At 37.7% G+C, this 19998-nt stretch overlaps 1 protein-coding gene across 2 annotated transcripts; it reads right to left on the bottom strand.

Annotated features, from left to right (window-relative positions):
- Positions 1-9566: 9566 nt before the first annotated feature.
- On the bottom strand, positions 9567-14398 carry LOC103702517 (phosphatidylinositol 4-kinase gamma 4-like). Of its 2 annotated transcripts, XM_017841681.5 has the most exons (3): positions 14206-14396; positions 12469-14016; positions 9567-10256 (listed from the first exon to the last, which is right to left on the bottom strand). In XM_017841681.5, exons 2-3 carry the CDS (start codon positions 13807-13809, stop codon positions 9879-9881), a joined length of 1719 nt encoding a protein of 572 aa, XP_017697170.4. In that variant the 5' UTR covers positions 13810-14016; positions 14206-14396; the 3' UTR covers positions 9567-9878. The 2 variants fall into 2 exon arrangements, with proteins under 2 accessions (XP_017697170.4, XP_008783205.4); XM_008784983.6 differs by having other exon boundaries at positions 12469-14398.
- Between the last annotated feature and the right edge of the window lie 5600 nt (positions 14399-19998).

Here is a 19998-nt window from a genome sequence, read left to right as displayed (position 1 = left end):
CAAGGGACCGGGGTGGGATCATGGGGAATCTTTGCCAGGTTCGCGGCTACCCGGCCCCAGTTATTATTTTTTAATAGTTACATATATATATATATATAATTGAGGTAGGAGAGAGAAAGACAGGAGTTGAAATTTTTGACCAAAATTTTGGCTATTGAAAGATTAGCACAATCAGAACAAATGTCAAGAAAAAATTATACCTTATGTTCCATATGACCCTGCCAACCATCTCCTTTTTTTTATTATCAAATCCCATTCACTATATGATCGTCTCAGCGATTGATCCATAGAAGAAGATGTGCTTATAATTAGTATGGTGCACCGTGCAAGGCTATGTTAGTGCATGCAATGTAATAAGAGGTTGTTACCATTGAGGTAAAGGTCAGGCTACATAGTTGAATTTCATATTATATTAAAAAACAAATACCATATAAAATTATTTTACAAGGAGCGAGGTTACGATTCCTCTTGGCCGGTGGGGAACTGGAGGTCATGAAATTTTGTTCTGAGAGCAGGTGGAAGAGAGGAGCGCTGACTTTGGGGTATTGTTAACTTCTTTTTTCGTTTGTTTGTTTACGATGGCCGGTAGGGGCAGAGTGGCTATAATATGTATGGGTTTAAACTAAACCATGGGGGGAAATGGGAGAATAGAGTTGGTTGGGGTTTGGACCCTTGATTTTGACCTATAGAAGGCAATGAGATCGATATAGGCATGTCAATTATTGGTGCTACATGTCTTGTTGAGACGAAACATATGCTTGTTGGACGTGTCTCGGGCTTGCCTGCGAGCAATGAAGAATTGAACCTTGGTTTTCATCTCATTGACACACAACTAAGATATCACTTGGCACAACGAATATCAAGCAAAAGGTTGCTAAATTAGAACGGAGAAGGCAAGAGATAAGATAGGGCTGAAGATATTCAAGCTTGTGATCCAATCTATCGAGCACCGTAGTTGCAACCGAGATTAGTGGTTCCGTCACAACCAAATTGCCGAGTTCCTTATCTGACTATCGGTCCGCAACCTCAAGCAACGAAGGTGGGGGGAATTCAAGAAAATAGCCCTTCACTCCCCAACCGACGCCTGGTTAAGGACCATAAGGTGGTGGGTAGATTAAAGAGTAGGCTCAGTTTCCATGCACTTCCCAAGATTTTGACTAGGTCTAAGTAAAAAAAAAAAAGCAGAAGATGCTCGATAAAGGATAACAGTGTCGACATTATATGTGTCACGGCGTGCGGAGAGGATTCTTTGTGCGTTCACATTTCTAAACATTAGATCCAGAGCTTATTTATAGACTTTGTCCGATGATCGATATGGTGTAGCATTTCCGAAGATGCGGTGTTTCAGAAATATCACATGCTTTCGAAAATTAAAACCAACGTTCTTTTCAGAGAGTTGTACCAACATATAGAGAAAATGATAATAATTTTAAAGTTTTTAAACAATCTAAAATTTAGGGAATAAAATTGATCTATTTTTTTTTTAAATTAATTTTTTTCCAAGTAAAAACTCCAATATAATATATATATATATATATATATAGACACACACACACACACTATGTGCACCATCTTATCCTCTAAACAATACTTATAACACTGAGCTGATTAGCACGTCCACACCAAAGGGGAAATAAGAGTGTCGACATTCCTTGTGGTAGTTGACCTCATTGGCTGAGCAAAGGTCGCCACATGACTTGAATATTTGAAAGGTCTTGCACAAGATAAATCTAATCGAAGTTGTTTTTTTTTTTTTTTTTTTCTCATGGAGATTCTTGAATTTCTCTCATGCCAAATTTGCCAACAAAGCGCAACAGTGAGCTGATCCGAGGTCCTTCCAAACAATGTGTGAATCCTTTGGCATCTCTAGGTGGTCCATAGAGCTTTTAGGTTAGACGGCCATCCTTGTAATCTTTGCAAGTGCAACTTTAGAGGAAATCAAATACTTCTAGTGAAGGAGCACTTGAGATGCAGTTTCACACTAGCTCCACAAAAGAGGCAACCTATACTCACCGTGCAACCTTTTCTTGCAAGAATCTTGCCAGTATAAAGTTTATTCTTCGAGGCAAGCCAAAGGAAGGGTTTCACTCTTTTTGGAATTGCAGCTTTCCAAGTGGCTTCATAGAAAGGAGAAAGAATAGCCCCATTGTTGATGAATCTATAGAAAGATGAACCAAGGAAGAACCATGTTTTATAATCCACATCTGCACATCAACTGTTCTAGAAGGTCCAATTGTCGATAGAAGGTCCAAGAGAAGCACACACTGCACACAAATCCTTGGAAGAGGAGAACTCAAAAGCCATGGTATAACAACCCAGGACTTCATCCAAAATGGCTAGCCAAAAGGTATTATTTGGATTTCTTGATTCTGTATAAATACCCAAGATCTACCCAGCGAATAACTAATGTGAGACTAAACACACACCCGCACGGATTCTTACACATGGTCAAGGAGCAAGGAGATACCTTAATAACACCAACAGTATTAAGCTAATTGCATCCTATTCCCAACGAGCCGAGAGCCGGAACTAATTGAAATTCAGAAAATTACTTCTGTCAGGCCAAATGCAGGAGTAATTGGAATATCTCACATGAGAAAATTATACATGGTATTGCAGTTTACAGGAGGTTGGTTATACATGACTATACTACAATAAGTTTCGTGCTAGTTCTTTGAGGCCAAATAACGGGACTGGTTTGGAGGAAATTAGTTATGCCAAGCCGAGTTCCCGGACTAGTTCAAACTGGAAAAGGATAAATTTATGCTAGCTCCATCGGACCCGGTGCCGGGGCTAGCTAAAGCTTGACTAATCTGAATCCACTCTCTCAGGGCCAAGTGTGGGGACTAGTCGAAACACCACCTCAATCACGAGCATACTTCCTATCTATCTATCTATGGATAAATAAGTATTTATTTAGAGAAGACTTAGCAAGAATCCAATTTATTTAACTATATATTCTATCATATGAATGAAACATATTTCTAAAAAAATGAATAAATAAGTTTTCTTGCATGTAATGTAGGCTTAGCGGTTTTAGAACCATCAATGACTGGAGAACCGGTATGGACTCCGAAAACAATATACATTGCATGCCTTAAAAAGTTGATAAATATTACTTGTACGTGTCAATCATATTCTATATGGGGATTATGGAAATGTCGAGGCAAGTTCAAAATGGATATATATACGTTAATAAACTTGATCCACTAAAAGAAGTAAATATTGTGAGACACAAGCACCTGCCATTCATGCAATATATATATATTTTTAATTGTAACTAATTCATGACTTATTCAAGAAACAGGAACAAATCGCAAAACTAATGATGCTGTCGTTGTTATTTGCAGTCATGTGGTCTATTGCTCTGCACTTATCTAATGCCGGTCTTAGCCATTTCCCACGATTAATCTTCTGAACTTTTTCGACTTCTGGATTCTTAGCAATTCTTCCTTGCTCGGATGTGAAGCTAACAGAACTTTACCAACCAAACCCAAGACAAAAGCTATTTCTGCGTGGAACGTTTGAAAGAGACCTTTTATGATTCATTTTGACTCGTTACAAAATTTTATGGTGTTTCAGGTTTAAGAGATTCCAGTTCGGGCAGTGACGAAGCTTGCACAAAGATGGGCCTTTTGGGCCTCACAGCCCAACTTTGGATCCTATTAGGTTTACTTACCGTTCATGACCAAATTGGCCGGATCAGACACATGAGTTGTTCTACCTACATTTTTCCCTGAAAAATAAGTCTGCAGAAGATTGCTTGGGAGAAAAAAAAGAAAAATATTTTTTTTGAAGTTAATGAAAGCACGAAAGACTTATTTAAAATGGTGACATACAATTTTTTCAAGTAATTTTGTGAAAGTTATATAGATTAAGACCCATCCATATTATAATCATCCAAATTCAAATTCCAGGAGATGCACTCTAGCTTTTGGCTTTTAAGCTTTGAAATAACGAGGTGCGACTATTAACGTAAGCCCATAAGCTATTTAAGATATGTAATTCAAAAAGCCCTAAAAAATTTTCTTTTGCGCGAGAGAAGACAACCAAACAAAAGATCCCCTTGCATGGTCTGACGACTTCCTCTAGTCACTGCGACTCCCTCTATGAGGCAACTCCTCTTCCAAAGTTACAAGGCTATTTTCAGCGCTCCTTAGATGCATGATGGCACAGTACCACTTCTTATAAACAGTGGTTTGGTTCTGTTCCACAGCCTTTTTTATTATTATTATTCCAGAGCCTTTATTTGACCCCCGTAGAGATGATTACATCTCGGTTTTGCATTCACCGAATTTGAGTAAAATTACCTAGACTCTGCCTTTGATAACAACACACACACACAAAAACACTCTTCAACAGCTATTAACAACCAGAGAAACCTATCGGGAAACGACTGAAGGGACCCCCAGCCTGCCTGAACTATGTTTGAAAGAAAAGCCTCTGAAATAACCAAGATAATGGACATCTAAGCTACCCTGTTAATGAATGACCAGAAAGGCTTCTGAGAGGAGGATTGGAATAGCCAGTTTTATTTTGGGCTAGTGGGCCGGCCTGAAGAGGCCAGGCCCATTGGCACTTGAGGAGAAGACTCCCGATCGGAGTCTCCTTCCTCCCCCGATATCGCCGGAAGGAATTCGACTCCGAGTCGGATTCCGATCGCGGCCGCCTCTATTTAGAGACTTCGTGAGTCCTCTCCCTTCAAAGCCTACTCCCCGAGCAATCTCTACTCTTCTTCTTCCCAGTAAGCTCGCGGTTGCCCATTATTGTGTTCGCCGGAAATCGAGACCACCGGACGCCGCCGGGGCTGAGGTATCACGCTAGACTTCTTCCCCTTTCCTTGCTTTTCTTCCCTCGAGCCGGAATCGCGGCCGCTGGCCAAGAAATCGGCCGGAAATCGACCCAGAAAGAGATCCCCTGTTTGCCCTGTTTCGGTCTTCTTCTTTTGCCGTGATTAAACCACCACCGGCCGCCGGTTTGGCCGGATTTTGCAGCTGTCGACGACCCCTGAACGTGTAACTGTTGATCGGTGGAATTGGCCATGATCTATGTCGAGTTTGATCACCCCTTGCTCTTGTTGATTTCTTTTCCTTCTTCCTCGTGCCGGCCGGCCACCATCGCCGGCGAGGCAACGGCCGACGGACCGACCGTGGCCACCGTCGCTGGGGCTGGCCACAGTGGCTGTCGCCCTCTCTGATCCGAAGAGGAAAGGGAGAGGCAACTCTCCCCTCTTTTGGAGAAGAAGAGAGGGTCTCTCTTCTTTCTCTCTCTCCTCTCCTCTCTCTTGGTTCTCTCTTCTCTCTCTTGATTTATGGCCAAATATGTTGATTGATTTGAGTTAACCGTGCCATTAACAACCAACTCCAGGCTCCTGATTGAACCCGACTAAGATTTTCTTTCCTCTCCATCTTTTTTCTCTAAATTCTCTTTATGGAACTTTCTCTTTCTACTCTTTCTAGGATAGTTGGATCCTATGACTCTTCATAGTGATTTGAATTGTCCCTGATGAAGGGTTCTGGTCTAGGATCGTCGGGCGGCATGACAGCTCCATTCTGGCTCCTGCCAAATAATGTTAGATTTGATTGCCTCGATTTTTGTTGAACCATCTGTGCCCTAGTTCGAGCATGATTCGATGAATTTTACTTTGTCGGGCACTCTCGCCTGCTCGGCCCTATGAGGGTATTGGAATTAAGATTCTATTAATCTTGGAATAATCATGATAAATTCTGATTGAAAATATAGTTTTTAAATATCAAGATCTGAGAAGGATTTTCAAGATTTATTGGATATATTAGTTGGATTGCGTTCAAGGTAAGTAACGTAATCTTTTTCCTAAATTTATTGGCAAATTATAAATATTTTTTGGAGTCGACTTATTGTTGATTTATGAATTTGATGGAAGGTGTTATATGTCTATTTCTAAAATATTGTATGATTCCAATTGAATGTATTGGTTTTAATTTGGATTGTGTTTGATTGATTTCGATATCACATCTTTCAGTTTGGAATACTGAACATGTTTTGAGAAAAAGAGATTTGAATTGAAATAGATTTGGACTCACAGTTGGGCTATGTTAAGAACTCTGCTAATGGGGGCTAATACATTGGCACTTGTCTACCGCAAGAAGATTAATCTGTAACCCTGCCACAGGAAACATGTGGTCATAGTTCTTAGCTATTGAGTTGAATTTGATAAATTAAAAAAAATTTAATTTATGAACGGTATTTCGATTTTGACACCGCATGATTTTAGAACTGAAATGTGAAACTGAGAACTAATTGAATTTCGACCTGACTATGTTGAGGACCCCGCCCATAGTTGGTACATGATTTGTCCCAAAGGTCGTGTCCAAGATTGACATACCGCCAGCAGACTAGCGGTCTTGAAAAATTTTGCTGCAAGATGAACGCAACTCACCGCAAGATGATTAGTCGGTGTTATGATCTTGCCACAGGGAACATATGGTCATAGCTTAGGATCGATAAGATGAATTGAACATTTAAAAAAATTCGAATCCATGAAAAGAATTTTAAAATTTTGAGAAAGATTTGATCTATATCTTAGTACTGCATATATACTTATTTTCTGTATATTATTGCCTGATGTATCTAGCTAGAGTGTTCATTGCTTACTGGGTCGTTTAGCTCATTATACGATTTATTATTTTTTTCAGATTCAGAGAACTAGCCTACTAAAGTTTTCAATATAAAAAAGTGAGTAGAAAAACTGTGGCACAAGTTATCTTAGATTAAGATTTATTTAAATTGATATTTTATCTTAGACTATTGTTAGCATTGTGAGACATTGTAAGTTGGGTTAGTTAAAAAAATAAAGTTTGCATATTATTAGTTAATTATTCCGCTGCATATATATGATATCATATTGAGATGCCTTGCATGCTTGTGGAGAGAGTTCTCTATGGGTATGCAGCAGTTGCCGCGACCCCCCGCTCACGATCTCGGGTCGAGAGCGTAACAATTTATATGGTATTAGTGCATAAGTGGATAAAATCTAAGACAGAATCTGATGTAAGATGAGTGTAGGTGGGTAGATACTAGGAATATTGTGACGTACATCTATGTCAATTACATTGTGAGCTACTTTAAAGATTTTTTGTTAAGCCTTGTGATTATGTATGGAAAAGGTTACTCGAGAATTATGATAAAATTTATTTATGAGATTTGATACATGATGGAAGGTTGGGCAATCTATGAATCAAGTCGTAAGTTAGACTTGGATCTAAATTAAGTGCAAGAAGATTGATCATGGAATATTATCATGCATTGTGATTATTTGTTATTTAAGTGAACTTGAAAACTCAAAAATTGATATGGAGGTATACCGTGACATTGCTTAATTTTGAAGATAATTCTTAGAGGCAAATTAAGATCCATTTAGATGAAGTTGTTTAAGATTTGGGCTATGAAACATTTTTGTAGTGCTTGATTGGAATATTCTTCAAGGTTTGAATCTGTATATGGATTATGAATGAAACTAGCATGTAGAAGGAATATATGCTGGGTAATATTTTAAAAGATTATTTTCTTATTGAAGAATTGATTTTATTTCGAGATCATAAAGTATCACCATCTTAATTTTATTAATCTTGGTGGAATCATTAATAATTTTTGTCACCATCTTTGGATCCGAATAATAGATCTTATTAGTCTATAGAGACTATGTGGTGTGTAATAATTTCAATTTAAAGTTTGGGCATATAGGTTGATCTAGGGATCTTTTGCTAATAGTGATGAGGTTGCTGATGAAATCTAATTTTGTGTAAGAAATTTGAATTTTGGAGATTTACATGATTATCATAAAAGATTTTTGATAAATGCTAAAGATCTCGATGAAGGAAACTCTAGGAGAGATGATTGAGTCAGTTTTACTCATTTGTGTTAATTTAAAGCATTCTAACTTGGTGGAGCATTGAGAAATTTCTTTTGGTTGTTTTTACTTGTAGGAGTTTGATTTGGAATCGTCTAGTTGAGTTGATAAGAGAATTAGGATTCAATTCATTTTGAATTATCGTAACTAGTCTATGTGATGGTTTTGAACATATCAATTGATTCGAGGATCAATCTAAATGGATGTGCTCGTGGTAAGTTAGAGAACGAAATCAAAAGTTTCTTTTGGGGCTTTACTTGGAAATTAAAATTTTGGATTTTCTTAGTTCATAATACAAGGTAGTATTTTGATAAAAAAAATTTAGTGAATTCAAAGAATTTTGGTGGTTTGAATCAGAGTGCATAGTGAAAGCGTAGTGGTCTTAATTATTTTTCTAAGTTAGTCAAAAATATTATTTCTTTGATTCGGCAAGTTTTAATAACAAAAAGAATTGATTTGTTTCCTTGTGTAGTAAGATTTTTTTGATAAACGAAAGACAAATGTTCTAATTCCTGGATGTTGTTGCACTATCTTAGGTTCCCTAATTTTATGTCGTGCTAAAAAAAAAAATTAGCATCTTGAGACTACAATTAATGGATTATCGATTTTATCTTGGATCTAGAATATTTTGGTATATATCTCTCTCCTCTTAAATATGAAGCTTGTACTTTTCAATTAATATCAATCCTTTATTTGATTGAAAGAGATTGAGGTTGTCAATTGACTCTGATGAATATTCTACTAAGGATGGATTAGAGTTGTTTATGATCTAATATTGTGATAGATCGGTTAATCAAGAGCAGTTGATATGAATTCTTATTCAAAATTAAGATATTGATTTCAGTTTATAAGAGACAAACTTGAAGAATCTAAGTGTGGAGGTACTGGACCTTATTCTTATTAGAAGAACTAAGGATAAAGTTGTATTGATAAGTTGAATTATTGAAAACTTGGGGATGAGATTAAAACTACGTATCTCTTTAACTTTTTGAAAGTATAACAAAAAAAATTTCGAGGGTAAAATTATTTTAAGGAGAGGAAAATGTAATAGCCCATTTTAGTTTAGGCTAGTGGGCCGGCCTGAAAAGGCTAGACCCATTGGCACTTGAGCGTGCCTGTGGCACGCAATGGGTGGAAGAGAAGACTCCCGATCAGAGTCTTCTTCCTCCTCCGATATCGCCGGAAAGAATTCGACTCCGAGCCGGATTCCGATCGCAGCCGCCTCTATTTAGAGACTTCGTGAGTCCTCCCTCTCCCTCCAAAACCTCCTTCCTGAGCAATCTCTACTCTTTCTCCCCCATTCTTCTTCTTCTTCCCGCTAAGCTTGCGGTTGCCCATTATTGTATTCGCCGAAAATCGAGACCACCGGATGCCGCCAGGGCCGAGGTATCACCCTAGCCTTTTTTCTCTTTCCTTGCCTTTCTTCCCTTGAGCCGGAATTATGGCCACTGGCCGAGAAATTGGCCAAAAATCGACCGAGAAAAGGATCCCCTATTCCTTCTTCCTTGTGGGAAGAAGTTCTCTATGGGTATAAGGCAGTTGCCACGACCCCCGGCTCGCGATCTCGGGTCATGAGCATGACAAGGATACTGTAGAGAGCTATAAGAATAGTTATATATAGAACAAGCCAAGTAACAGCACACTTCCAATCTCCTAACAGCGGAGCAACCAAAATAAGTTCCAGAAATAAAATCATTTTTTTTCAAGAGAGGAAAGAAAATATGTCTTTGGTCTGCAAATAAGAGAATCTAGATACAATACGAATACTAACGATCTAGAGATTCTGCTCATCTTCTCAAGCAGGCAACAGGATTGAGAGATGGTAAGAGCTGCAACACAAGTTTCAAGAGCCTCTCAAATATTGAGACCTTGTATTAACAAAATGGAGAAAGGACCATCATACTTACAACCTCCATCATCCACCAAGTAATAACCCATCCACATACATACACCTAGACATTGATTAGTATGCCATTTGAGCCAGGCAATCCTACATGAAGAGTTCATCAAGGTAACGATCCATGATCTCATAGACACACTCCAGAAAAACAGTTTCGCTGGTGCCTGGAAGAACAGAATCCTTTGCTTCACGGATGATCTCCTCGATCTTGGATTCTTTCTTGAGCGTCTCCCTGCACAAGATGCTCCCGATATCGTATGGTGTAAGCCCTCTTTCTGCGCCCTTTTTCAAAAGCATAGTAGAGATGCGCAGAGTGCGAGAACACTCAGGCGACAGTGCCCACCCATGGAACTTGAGGAGCGCAATATCTTCTTCAGCATCTAAGGATTTTATGTAGTCAATGATTTCAGAACTGAAAGGTTGGCGGGCCTGGGGCCAATAGAGCCACTCAAAGGTGCAATCCTCAAACTGCAATGGCACAGGGATAAACAGTAAAGATTACCAATGATGCGACATTAATGTTAAAAGACAACTCAAAAGCACATTAAACTCAAAGAAAGAAGACATTCAGGATGATAGGATGCTGATGATTATATCCAAATGTTGACTCAAATATACAAAGAAAAGAAATTTACTACAGGTAGCCTCCCATTCATAATCAAGGGACACATGCTTATGCTGATGAATTCATATGACACGGAATGGAACAATGTGATTCTTGTCAAGAACAAAGAAATATTATAATGTGGAAACTAAAGAAAGTCCAATCTATGGAGTCTAATTTGTTCACATAAAGAAATAAGCAAGCAAAGATTAAAACCAGACAATAGATCACATCTATATGTCTTCTAGTTTCGGAGTCATTACAAATCCTGCATTTAGAAAAAAATTCCAAAAAATCATTTTGACTAAAACTCAATTAAAATTCAGTTCTCGGCTCATCTGCTGATTCAAAACAAAGTAATCTAGCTAGTAGATTACAATAGAGACTTTTCACTATAAATAAATTCAATAGTCTAAAATGAATAACCCTTAAGACATGATTAAAAAAAACTAAATTCTTTAGTGACAAAGTTTGTTGCAATAATAACGACATATAGAATTGCACCATTAACATTAATCACAATAAAGAAAAAACAAAAGGCATATAAATAATTACTCTCACATAGAAACAGCACATGAAAATGAAGATAAACAAAGGACGGAGAAAAAAAAGGTGTAGAATAGACAGGGGTTGAGCTAAGTAGATGTTTGGGGTGGTGGTTTGGAGACGAGGTCAGATATTTGTCAATATAGTGTTCTTGCCATAGTACAGAGCCCCTCCCATCCATTACACCTACATAAATTCAGAAGAATGTCCGCTCGTCCCCTCTATAAATTTGGAAGAAGATCGCCTCACTGTTTTTTTTTTTTGCGAGAATATTCCCATAATAAGCTTGCATATCTATTTGAGAAATTAATGAGCATCCATATCACTTAACACGGAATGCACAGGATCTCTCTCCATAAGATACTAGTATTTTAAAATTTTTAATCTCCCAAATTTTCCTCCACATGTCTCTCTTTTTTCCATGACTTTCTAGAGAAAATGCTCTGGGGCACCGGTGGGTGCACGTGGAAAAAAAAAGCACCGCTCTTGGGTGGCGCTGTGGTTAGAGGCAATTGGTTTTGAAGAAGTCTGCTTTCCGCAACATCACGAAAATATGAGATTTGGAAACTTTTCCCCTCAATAATTGTAAGGTTTAAAGTTATAATTTTGTTATAGCTGACTAGTGCCTTGATAAATATTTTCATATATGAGATGTTAGTGAATTGTTGTTGAAATATAGAATATTCTGATACCTTGCTGATCACAGAAAGCATGAGACAATTATTTATGGTAAAAAATAATGAAATAAAATGTGAACTTAATCAAATTTCATAAAATATCATATTTTTATTTATATGTAATTTGATCCTCTCTAGGAATAAATCTTGGCTCCACTCCTGAGAATAGTATAAGAGAACAATCTAGAAAAGGCAGGGAAACCATAAAAAGGGTATTACGAAAATAAATAATATGTTGTGAAGGATATTAGGGATACATTATGCATGGATGGTCAAACAGACTTCATGAAAGGGAAAAATCTAGAGATAGATTAGACAAAGCATATAATTTCACCTTATATAATAAATTAGAATGTTTTACTTTAATCATATGGTATCCACAAAAGCAAATGCATAAAGGGTACCGGATATGATGAAAAGTAAAATCCAACTATTTGATGGATCAAATATGAAGCAAATTCTTGTTAAAGTTCAGGTTTCCAAATGATTATGGTAATTGCTTACAGCCACACTTCTAACAGAGCAGAAGGTTTAGCCATGAACAATACTTCCAAACAAACAAGAGATTAAATACTAATAGGTTTCTGTCGTCTAATGCATTTCTGTTAAAATCATAAAAAAGGTGATTAGAAATATAAAGGGAAAAAAGACGACTACCACAAAAAAGTGATCTCCAAGTCCACATACCAAGAATGAAAACCATATGTGAAGTGTCCTCAAGTGATCATTAGCTTAATCATAATATTTATTTAACATCATTTTCAACATCTAAAAAAAAGCATAAGCAAGAGAGAAATACATAAACATAATACTGAAACTCTACTATGCAACAAATAAAATAGCATTTACTTACATTCTCAGGCAAGCAGTATCCATGATCAATTGGAACCAGCACAAACTGCCCTTCTCCATCCTTGCGAAGCAGTATATTGCCAGCATGTCGATCAGCATTTGCCAATCTTATATCCAACACACAGATCTTATGAACCTCCTCCACTGGGAATGCCCGAGGCCCTATATCCTCACAGCTCCCACAGTTCTCCAGAAACATCTGCAAGGATCCAATCTTGTAGTTCTTTGCCATATAACCATACCCATCATGATGATTAAATCCCTCATGCAAGCACCGCACCAGGACTGTCGGAGGAACACCAGCAAAGCCAAGTTCATCACTTGAGCGGCGGCCACCAACAGGGTGGTCAAGGATGTATGCTGCAACCTCCCTTAGTGCACCCTCGCCTACCCGTGTCCCCCTCTTTAAGCCTTCACCATCTGATGACAAAGGAAGCCCTCGAGGATTGTTCTCAGCCATCGGCTCTTCATCAATTGGCTTAAAAACAGAAACATATTCGCGACCTGAGACATCTTGCATAAAGTACACCCCCCCTGAGCCTTCTGAAGATAAGACCGGAGTGTTGCCCCTCTCCAATCCAGCTATGGTAGATCTAACCAGATCCATAATCCCTGGAGACAATTCAACTTTGGGATTAACAATCACTGGCTCAACCCAAGCATCTCTATCTGGCTGCTTCTTGGAAATTATCTGAAGGCCATCGAACCCCTTGTTATCCTTCAGATCAGGTGCAACTATTGACAGCTCAAAGTCCTTGTTAACTGGACTAGCCCTAACTTTAGCTGATTTACGGATCAGCAAATGGACGACGGCATCATTGTTCTTACAAATGTCATCAATCAGCTGTTGATCATCAAGTTCCTTCCCATCACAGATGAGCTTATGATCCTCGAGATCACAAAAATCCTTACCCTGCTTAGCGATCTGCTGTTTGATGTAACCGATGTTCCGGCGCTTCTCAACTTGGAATTCAAATTTCTTTCCGCAGGTAGTTTTCACAGTGATGACACGGAGATCGCTGAGCCGGATGACAAGGTGGAGGACATTTCCATCAGTCATTCCATAATCCCGGACGAAGCTGTTGTTCCGAGCCAGCTCCCTGCCATCGAAGACCAGCTTCTGCTTCTTTACCACAAAGCCTTTACAGGACTGGATCCTAAGCTTCACGGAGGCGATCGAGTCGGATTCCAGCACCTGCATGGGGATCACCGATCCCGGGATGGCGAGGTAGATCAGGATGGACTCGGGCGAGCAATGAGGCGACCTACTGCCGTCGAACCGGATGGGGGAGAGCGCCGGATCTTCCCGGATGGGGCTGAGAGCAACGCCGGAGGAAGACATCTTCGTTCTCTAATGGGGGAGCACAAGGAACCCTAGCTAAAAAAAAGGCGAGATTTTTCTTCTCTCAAATCCAAGAAGCCATCATGGATTATGATCTCCTTCTCCACGAAGATCGAAGTGAGGATCCAAATGTTACCTGGGATTGGAATCAAACCCCAGAAATCCCTGACAAAAACATCCCTTTTTCCAAAGATCAGCGATCAAACCCTGTCAAGAGACTACGGTCTCAGATTTCAAACAAGAAGACCACCACGTAATAGAATGACTGGGGTCCAAAGCAACAGATCGATCGAGAAGATTCGATCAGAATGTAGGATTCTTTCTCCAATAAAGGGAGAAAAAATAAAGAGCGATGGAGGAGGAGGAGGAGAATGAGTTTGCGAGGAGGATTCTTACAAAAAGGAATATGGCGATTAGAAGGCGAGGGTTTTCATGGATGGGATTAGCATTTCGATTGGGTTCTCCTTCCGCTCTTCGCTCCCAAGGCCCGAGAACTTTTTCTTCTTCGAGTTTTCTCTTACTCCTTCGATTTTTTTTTATTTTTCATGATCAGAAAGGAAGCAAGAGAAATGCGGCACGGGTGGAGAAGAAGAAATGGTCCGAGACGCCTGCCTTATATACGCTTGGACCCGGGACTAACGGAGACGGCGTTAGGATTAGGAGACGGCAGTCTCAGACAGCTACCGAGAAGCATCGTTCGTCGGCAAAATGACCATTATGCCTCTAGATTATTTATATTAGGAAAGTAAGGATGAAAGTGCATAAGATACCATCCATCCATCCACATATTTCCGTATCCAAATTTATCAGAACATAAATAGAATTTTAAGCATTCAATTAATATTATTTATATCTGTCAAATTAAAACAAATGTAGATTTGAATATTCATAGGCAACTATTCGATTCGTATCCAAATATTCGATTTTATTTGTAACTCTATCTAATTTTATATAGTATTAATATTTTTTAAAATATATATTTAACTGTATTAATATTTTTTTATTTACTATTTACTTAGTAATATCTTTGATTTTGGGATCGTAAAGTTTAATTACCTAACTTATATCTGTATTTATATCCGTACTTTCAGTATCTGATTTGTATCCATATTCGTTTAAAATAAGTATAGATATAATTTTTTACATTCGATTAATATCCATATTCATATTTATATTTATCAAATAAAATAAATATGAATATGGATATGCTGGTATTCGATTCATATTCGCCCCAATTTTAGCCCTATAAATTATAATGAAGCCATGATGAGATATTAGCCAACATGCCTACATCAATTAGGATTTTATGTGAAAATTGGACAACGAGAGTTAACACAAGTTATGAAGATCATGAAATTCTATTAGAATAAATTATAATTATCATGGCACACATTAAAGTGGGCATATAATTGTGCAAGATTCAACAAAACTATTATAAAAAAATATGTGTAATTATGTCCGTAGCTAACTATAAAATACAAATTATGAAGCATAATCAGTTACTATAAAATTACATCTTTTTCATATATTTGCTATCTACCTGTAGTGTTTGTCAACATTGTGACGTATGCTCTTAATCAGCAAAATAATTAATCATAATCAATTAGAGTTAATCTCAATATTTAAATATTTCTTAATAAATATACTTGAATGAATGGTAAATATAGAAAGATAAACCATCATATATATGGTTTCTATAATAGTCAATATTAATGGAGAAATTTCACAATTTCTTTCTATTGTTTGATTGTGTCTAGAACAAACTCTTTTCGTTGAGACAGCTGGGAATCTAGTAAACGCGTGCGTTTAATTAAGGGCAATTCGGACGCTTAAGCCGCCCCTTCGCGGCTAAGTTTTGAGATTACAGGTGTCTAAGATCCAAAAAGATAAGTACGAGGCATCGGCGCCGACGTGTATCGAATACGCCGTTAATGTTAGCGGGAAATGACGTGTACCCGTCGCTGTGTGAAGACCATGTGCGTACAAGCCTCGGGTTGGACTTTGGACTTTCTCGAGGAGGATGTGTAACGTGGCCTCCAAGCCTAAACAAATTTCGGACCCAACCTACCCCTTTTGCCCCTCTTTTTCTCTTTCTTACTTTTTTTTAATTTTTTATATTAAACCTTTTTCTCTGAGAACGGAAAGCGAAATGTTTGGAAATTGGAAATTCTTTGGGGGCGAAAGTTTGGAGGGGTCCACGCGCTTGCAGCTTCGCTTTCAGCGGTCACATTATTCCTAGAAAACGGGAACGCCGGGCAAGGGAAAGCATACATCCACTCTTTATTTATTTATTTATTTATTTATTTATTTTGAAGATTCAGATCATTATATTATGAATATATCTAAAAAAAATTAGAAAATAAAACATCCAGCAAAACTCTTGGTAGCTAAGCCTCACCGATCTAGAATACCCCATCTGTATGGTTTGCCATAAAAGAGGGCATCTAGTCAATGGCACCATTCGCATACCTTTAAACCTCTTTCATCGACATTTGGTTATGGGCAATTCAGCTAGCTCTTTTGTGCTTTTTATTCTAATTGATCATGCATTCATTCACGCATGATAGGGCTGGACTACACAAGTAGTTGCACAAATTTTTGCGGCTTCAAGAGGCCAACTCTCATAATAGTTACTTGACTTGTGCAAGTGGTAACTCCTAGTTGGTTCAAGAGATTGTAAGAAGAAATTATGTAGAGTAGGCCATTTAAATTAAGATCCTCAATTCAAAATGCAAAAATCTTTTAGAGCGTGTTTGAATATTTCTACAAAATTGAGTTGAAAATTCTATAGAAATTAAGTTTGTTGGCCTATTTAGCTTGTATTTCTTAAGAGCTTGTCAAAATTTTAGCCCAAATCTTAGTCTTTTTATTGAGATTTTTTTTCTTTTCACTGGATTTAGGCTAGTTTGTGTTTGGTTGATATAGGATCGTACTTAAATAGAGGGCTCAATCTATGAAGCCGATCAGATTTTCAGTTCAATCCTATAGAAATATATAAACATATTTTTAACCTATTGGATGTTGGAAGATTTCTATTAGAGAGGCCTAAAATGCAAAAAAAAAAAACTCTTCATTTTTTAAAAAAAATTGGTAATAGAAGAGTAATCATAATTCTTTGTGCTTTGTCTTATATTAATGGATGGTGGCAATTTATGGGTTTTTATGTATTTAGTGCTTATTCCATGCAACATACGTTATGCAAGATGCACTGCCAAAGCGATATGTTTGGAAATTCTTACTTTTTTTTAATTTATTATATTAAACCTTTTTCCTCGAGAATGGAAAGCGATATGTGTGGAAATTCTCTGCAGTGAAAGTTTGGAAGGGTCCGCGCGCTTGCAGCTTCACTTTCACGAGTCATATTATTCCTGCTAAACGGGAACGCCGGGTAAGGGAAAGCATACATCTACATCCCCTTTACTTTTTTTTTTATTTGCTACAGGGGAAGACTCGTACCATTCTATCATAAATACATTCAAAAAAAAATAGAAAACAAAATATTCCATGAGACTCTTGGCAGCCGAGCGTCACCGGTCCAATGTACTCCAACCATGTGGTCCGCTACAAAAAAAAGCCATTCAGTCAACGGCACCATTCGTCTCCCTTTAAAACTCTTTCATCAACGTTTGGCTATGGGCAATTCAGCCAGTCCTTTCGTGCTTTTCACTCTAATTGATAATGCATTCACGCATGTCAGGGCTGAATTATACAAGTAGCTGCACAAATTTTTGTGGGTTCAGGTGGCCAACTCCCATGAGAGATACTTGATTTGTACAAGTGGTAATCCCTAGCTGGTTCAAGAGAATATAAGAGGAAATTCTATAGGGTAGGCCATTTAGATTAAGATCCTCAATCTAAAATGGAAAAACCTCTTAGAGCGTGTTTGCATATTTCCACAAAATTGAGTTGAAAATTCTATAGGAATTGAGATTGTTGGCCTATTTAGCTTTTATTTTTTAAAAACTTGTCCAAATTCAACCCAAATCTTAGGCTTTTTAAACAAAATTTAGGCTAGTTCGTGTTTAGCTGATGCCGGATCATACTTAAATGGAGAGCCCAATCTACGAATTCTATAAGATTTTCAGCCCAATTCTATAGGAAAATCTAAACGGATCCTTAATAAATTGGAAGCCGGAAGGATTTCGATCAGAGAGCCCTAAAATGCAAAAACCTCTTCATTTAAAAAAAAAATGGTAATAGAAGAGCAATCATAATTCTTTGTGATATGTCTTATATTAATGGATGATGGCAATTTATGGGATTTTATGTATTTAGTGCTTATTCCATGCAACATACGTTATGCAAGATGCATTGCCAAAGCGATATGTTTGGAAATTCTTGCTTTTTTAATTTATTATATTAAACCTTTTTGCTTGAGAATGGAAAGCGATATGTGTGGAAATTCTCTGCGGTGAAAGTTTGGAAGGGTACGCGCGCTTGCGCTTGCAGCTTCACTTTCTTGCAGCTTCACTTTCACGAGTCATATTATTCCTGCTAAACGGGAACGCCGGGCAAGGGAAAGCATACATCTACACCCCCTTTTCTTATTTTTTTTTTTAATTTGCTACAGCAGAAGACTCATACCATTCTATCACCAATACATTCAAAAAAAAATTAAAAAACAAAATATCTCGTGAGACTCTTGGCAACCGAGCTTCACCAGTCCAAAGTACCTCAATCGTATGGTCTGCCACAAAAGAAGCCATCCAGTCAACAGCACCATTCGCCTTCCTTTAAAACTCTTTCACCAGCATTTGCTTATGGGCAATTTAGCCGGTCCTTTTGTGCTTTTCACTCTAATTGATCAAGCATTCATGCATGTCAGGGCTGAACTACACAAGTAGTTGCACAAATTTTTGTGGGTTCAGGTGGCCAACTACCACGAGAGATACTTGATTTGTATAAGTGGTAATCCCTAGCTGGTTCAAGAGAATGTAAGAGGAAATTCTATAGAGTAGGCCATTTGGATTAAGATCCTCAATCTAAAATGCAAAAACCTCTGAGAGCGTGTTTGCATATTTTTACAAAATTGAGTTGAAAATTCTATAGGAATTGGGTTTATTGGCCTATTTAGCTTTTATTTTTTAAGTGCTTGTCCAAATCCAGCCCAAATCTTAATCTTTTTAAACATGATTTAGGCTAGTTTGTGTTTGGCTTATGCCAGATCATACTTAAATGGAAAACCTAATCTATGAATCCTAAAGGATTTTCAGTCCAATCCTATGGAAATATCTATACCAAGCCTTAATAGGTTGGAAGCCAGAAGGATTTCTATCAGAGAGGCCTAAAATGCAAAAAACTCTTCATTTTTTAAAAAAATTCGGTAATGGAAGAGTAATCATAATTCTTTGTGATATTTCTTATGTTAATGGATTCAAACTGGGTGGCAATGTATGGGATTTTTTGTATTTAGTGCTTATTCCATGCAACATACGTCATGCAAGATGCATTGCCAAAATTTTATGAGTAATATTGAGGAGCATTTATTTGGTCTTACTAAAAATTCTTCATACCATAGGGCATGAATGCATTGGTGTTACTCGAGAAACGTAGTGCAACACGGGAAGTTGGTTGAATCATTAGCTTCTATGCAAGTTTCACACCGATCCAAGAAAATTTTTATACAACTTAACACCTCAAAGCACATTATTAAATTCAACAGATAATTGACAAGTAGTAATCTACCCAAAGTCCAAAACCCACTTTTGGTGTTAGTCTCCTCCACTAAACTATAATGCCCACCCAAAAGAGGTTTAAAAAAAAGCCCTGCGCTATTATTGGGTCTAACCAGGGACCACAAAGTTTGTCCGCTGGACATACAAAAGAAATATGGAAGTCATAATTGGAGGCCACTTTCAAAATATGAGCAACTAGGTCCATGGACCCTTGGCATAAGGCACTTTCTAATTTTCCCCTTCTTTTTTGTACTAAGAATATAAATATATATAAATCTTTAGCTGGTGTCCATTCTAACAATTTAAAAGTAGGTAACAAATATAATCTAACATAAAAGACCACCATGGAACAAGTAGCCTGCTCTATAGCATGATTATTTCTTGATAATTGCCTTAAGCCAAGGAGGTAAGGACAATTTCTAGACTTTTGAAGTCATTACCTTAAACATCCCTGATTACATCATCAGTTACATTGTTCATCGATCAACTTATCTCCAAACATAAAAAGAAAGTT

The sequence above is a fragment of the Phoenix dactylifera genome, chromosome 5 (assembly GCF_051530095.1).
Source record: "Phoenix dactylifera cultivar Ajwa chromosome 5, Ajwa_hap1_PhDact_Kaust_v1.1, whole genome shotgun sequence".
Lineage (NCBI taxonomy): Eukaryota > Viridiplantae > Streptophyta > Magnoliopsida > Arecales > Arecaceae > Phoenix > Phoenix dactylifera.
The sequence above is the reverse complement of the archived record's forward strand: the minus strand, read 5'-3'. Positions and strand labels throughout refer to the sequence as shown.

What these genes read in the sequence shown, in the direction of transcription:
- LOC103702517 (XM_008784983.6), bottom strand. Translation starts at nt 13,809, where the DNA reads ATGTCTTCCTCCGGCGTTGCTCTCAGCCCCATCCGGGAAGATCCGGCG. An exon ending in GATACTGCTTGCCTGAGAAT is followed by an intron (nt 10,257 to 12,468) that starts GTAAGTAAATGC and finishes GTGCCATTGCAG; the next exon opens with TTTGAGGATTGCACCTTTGA.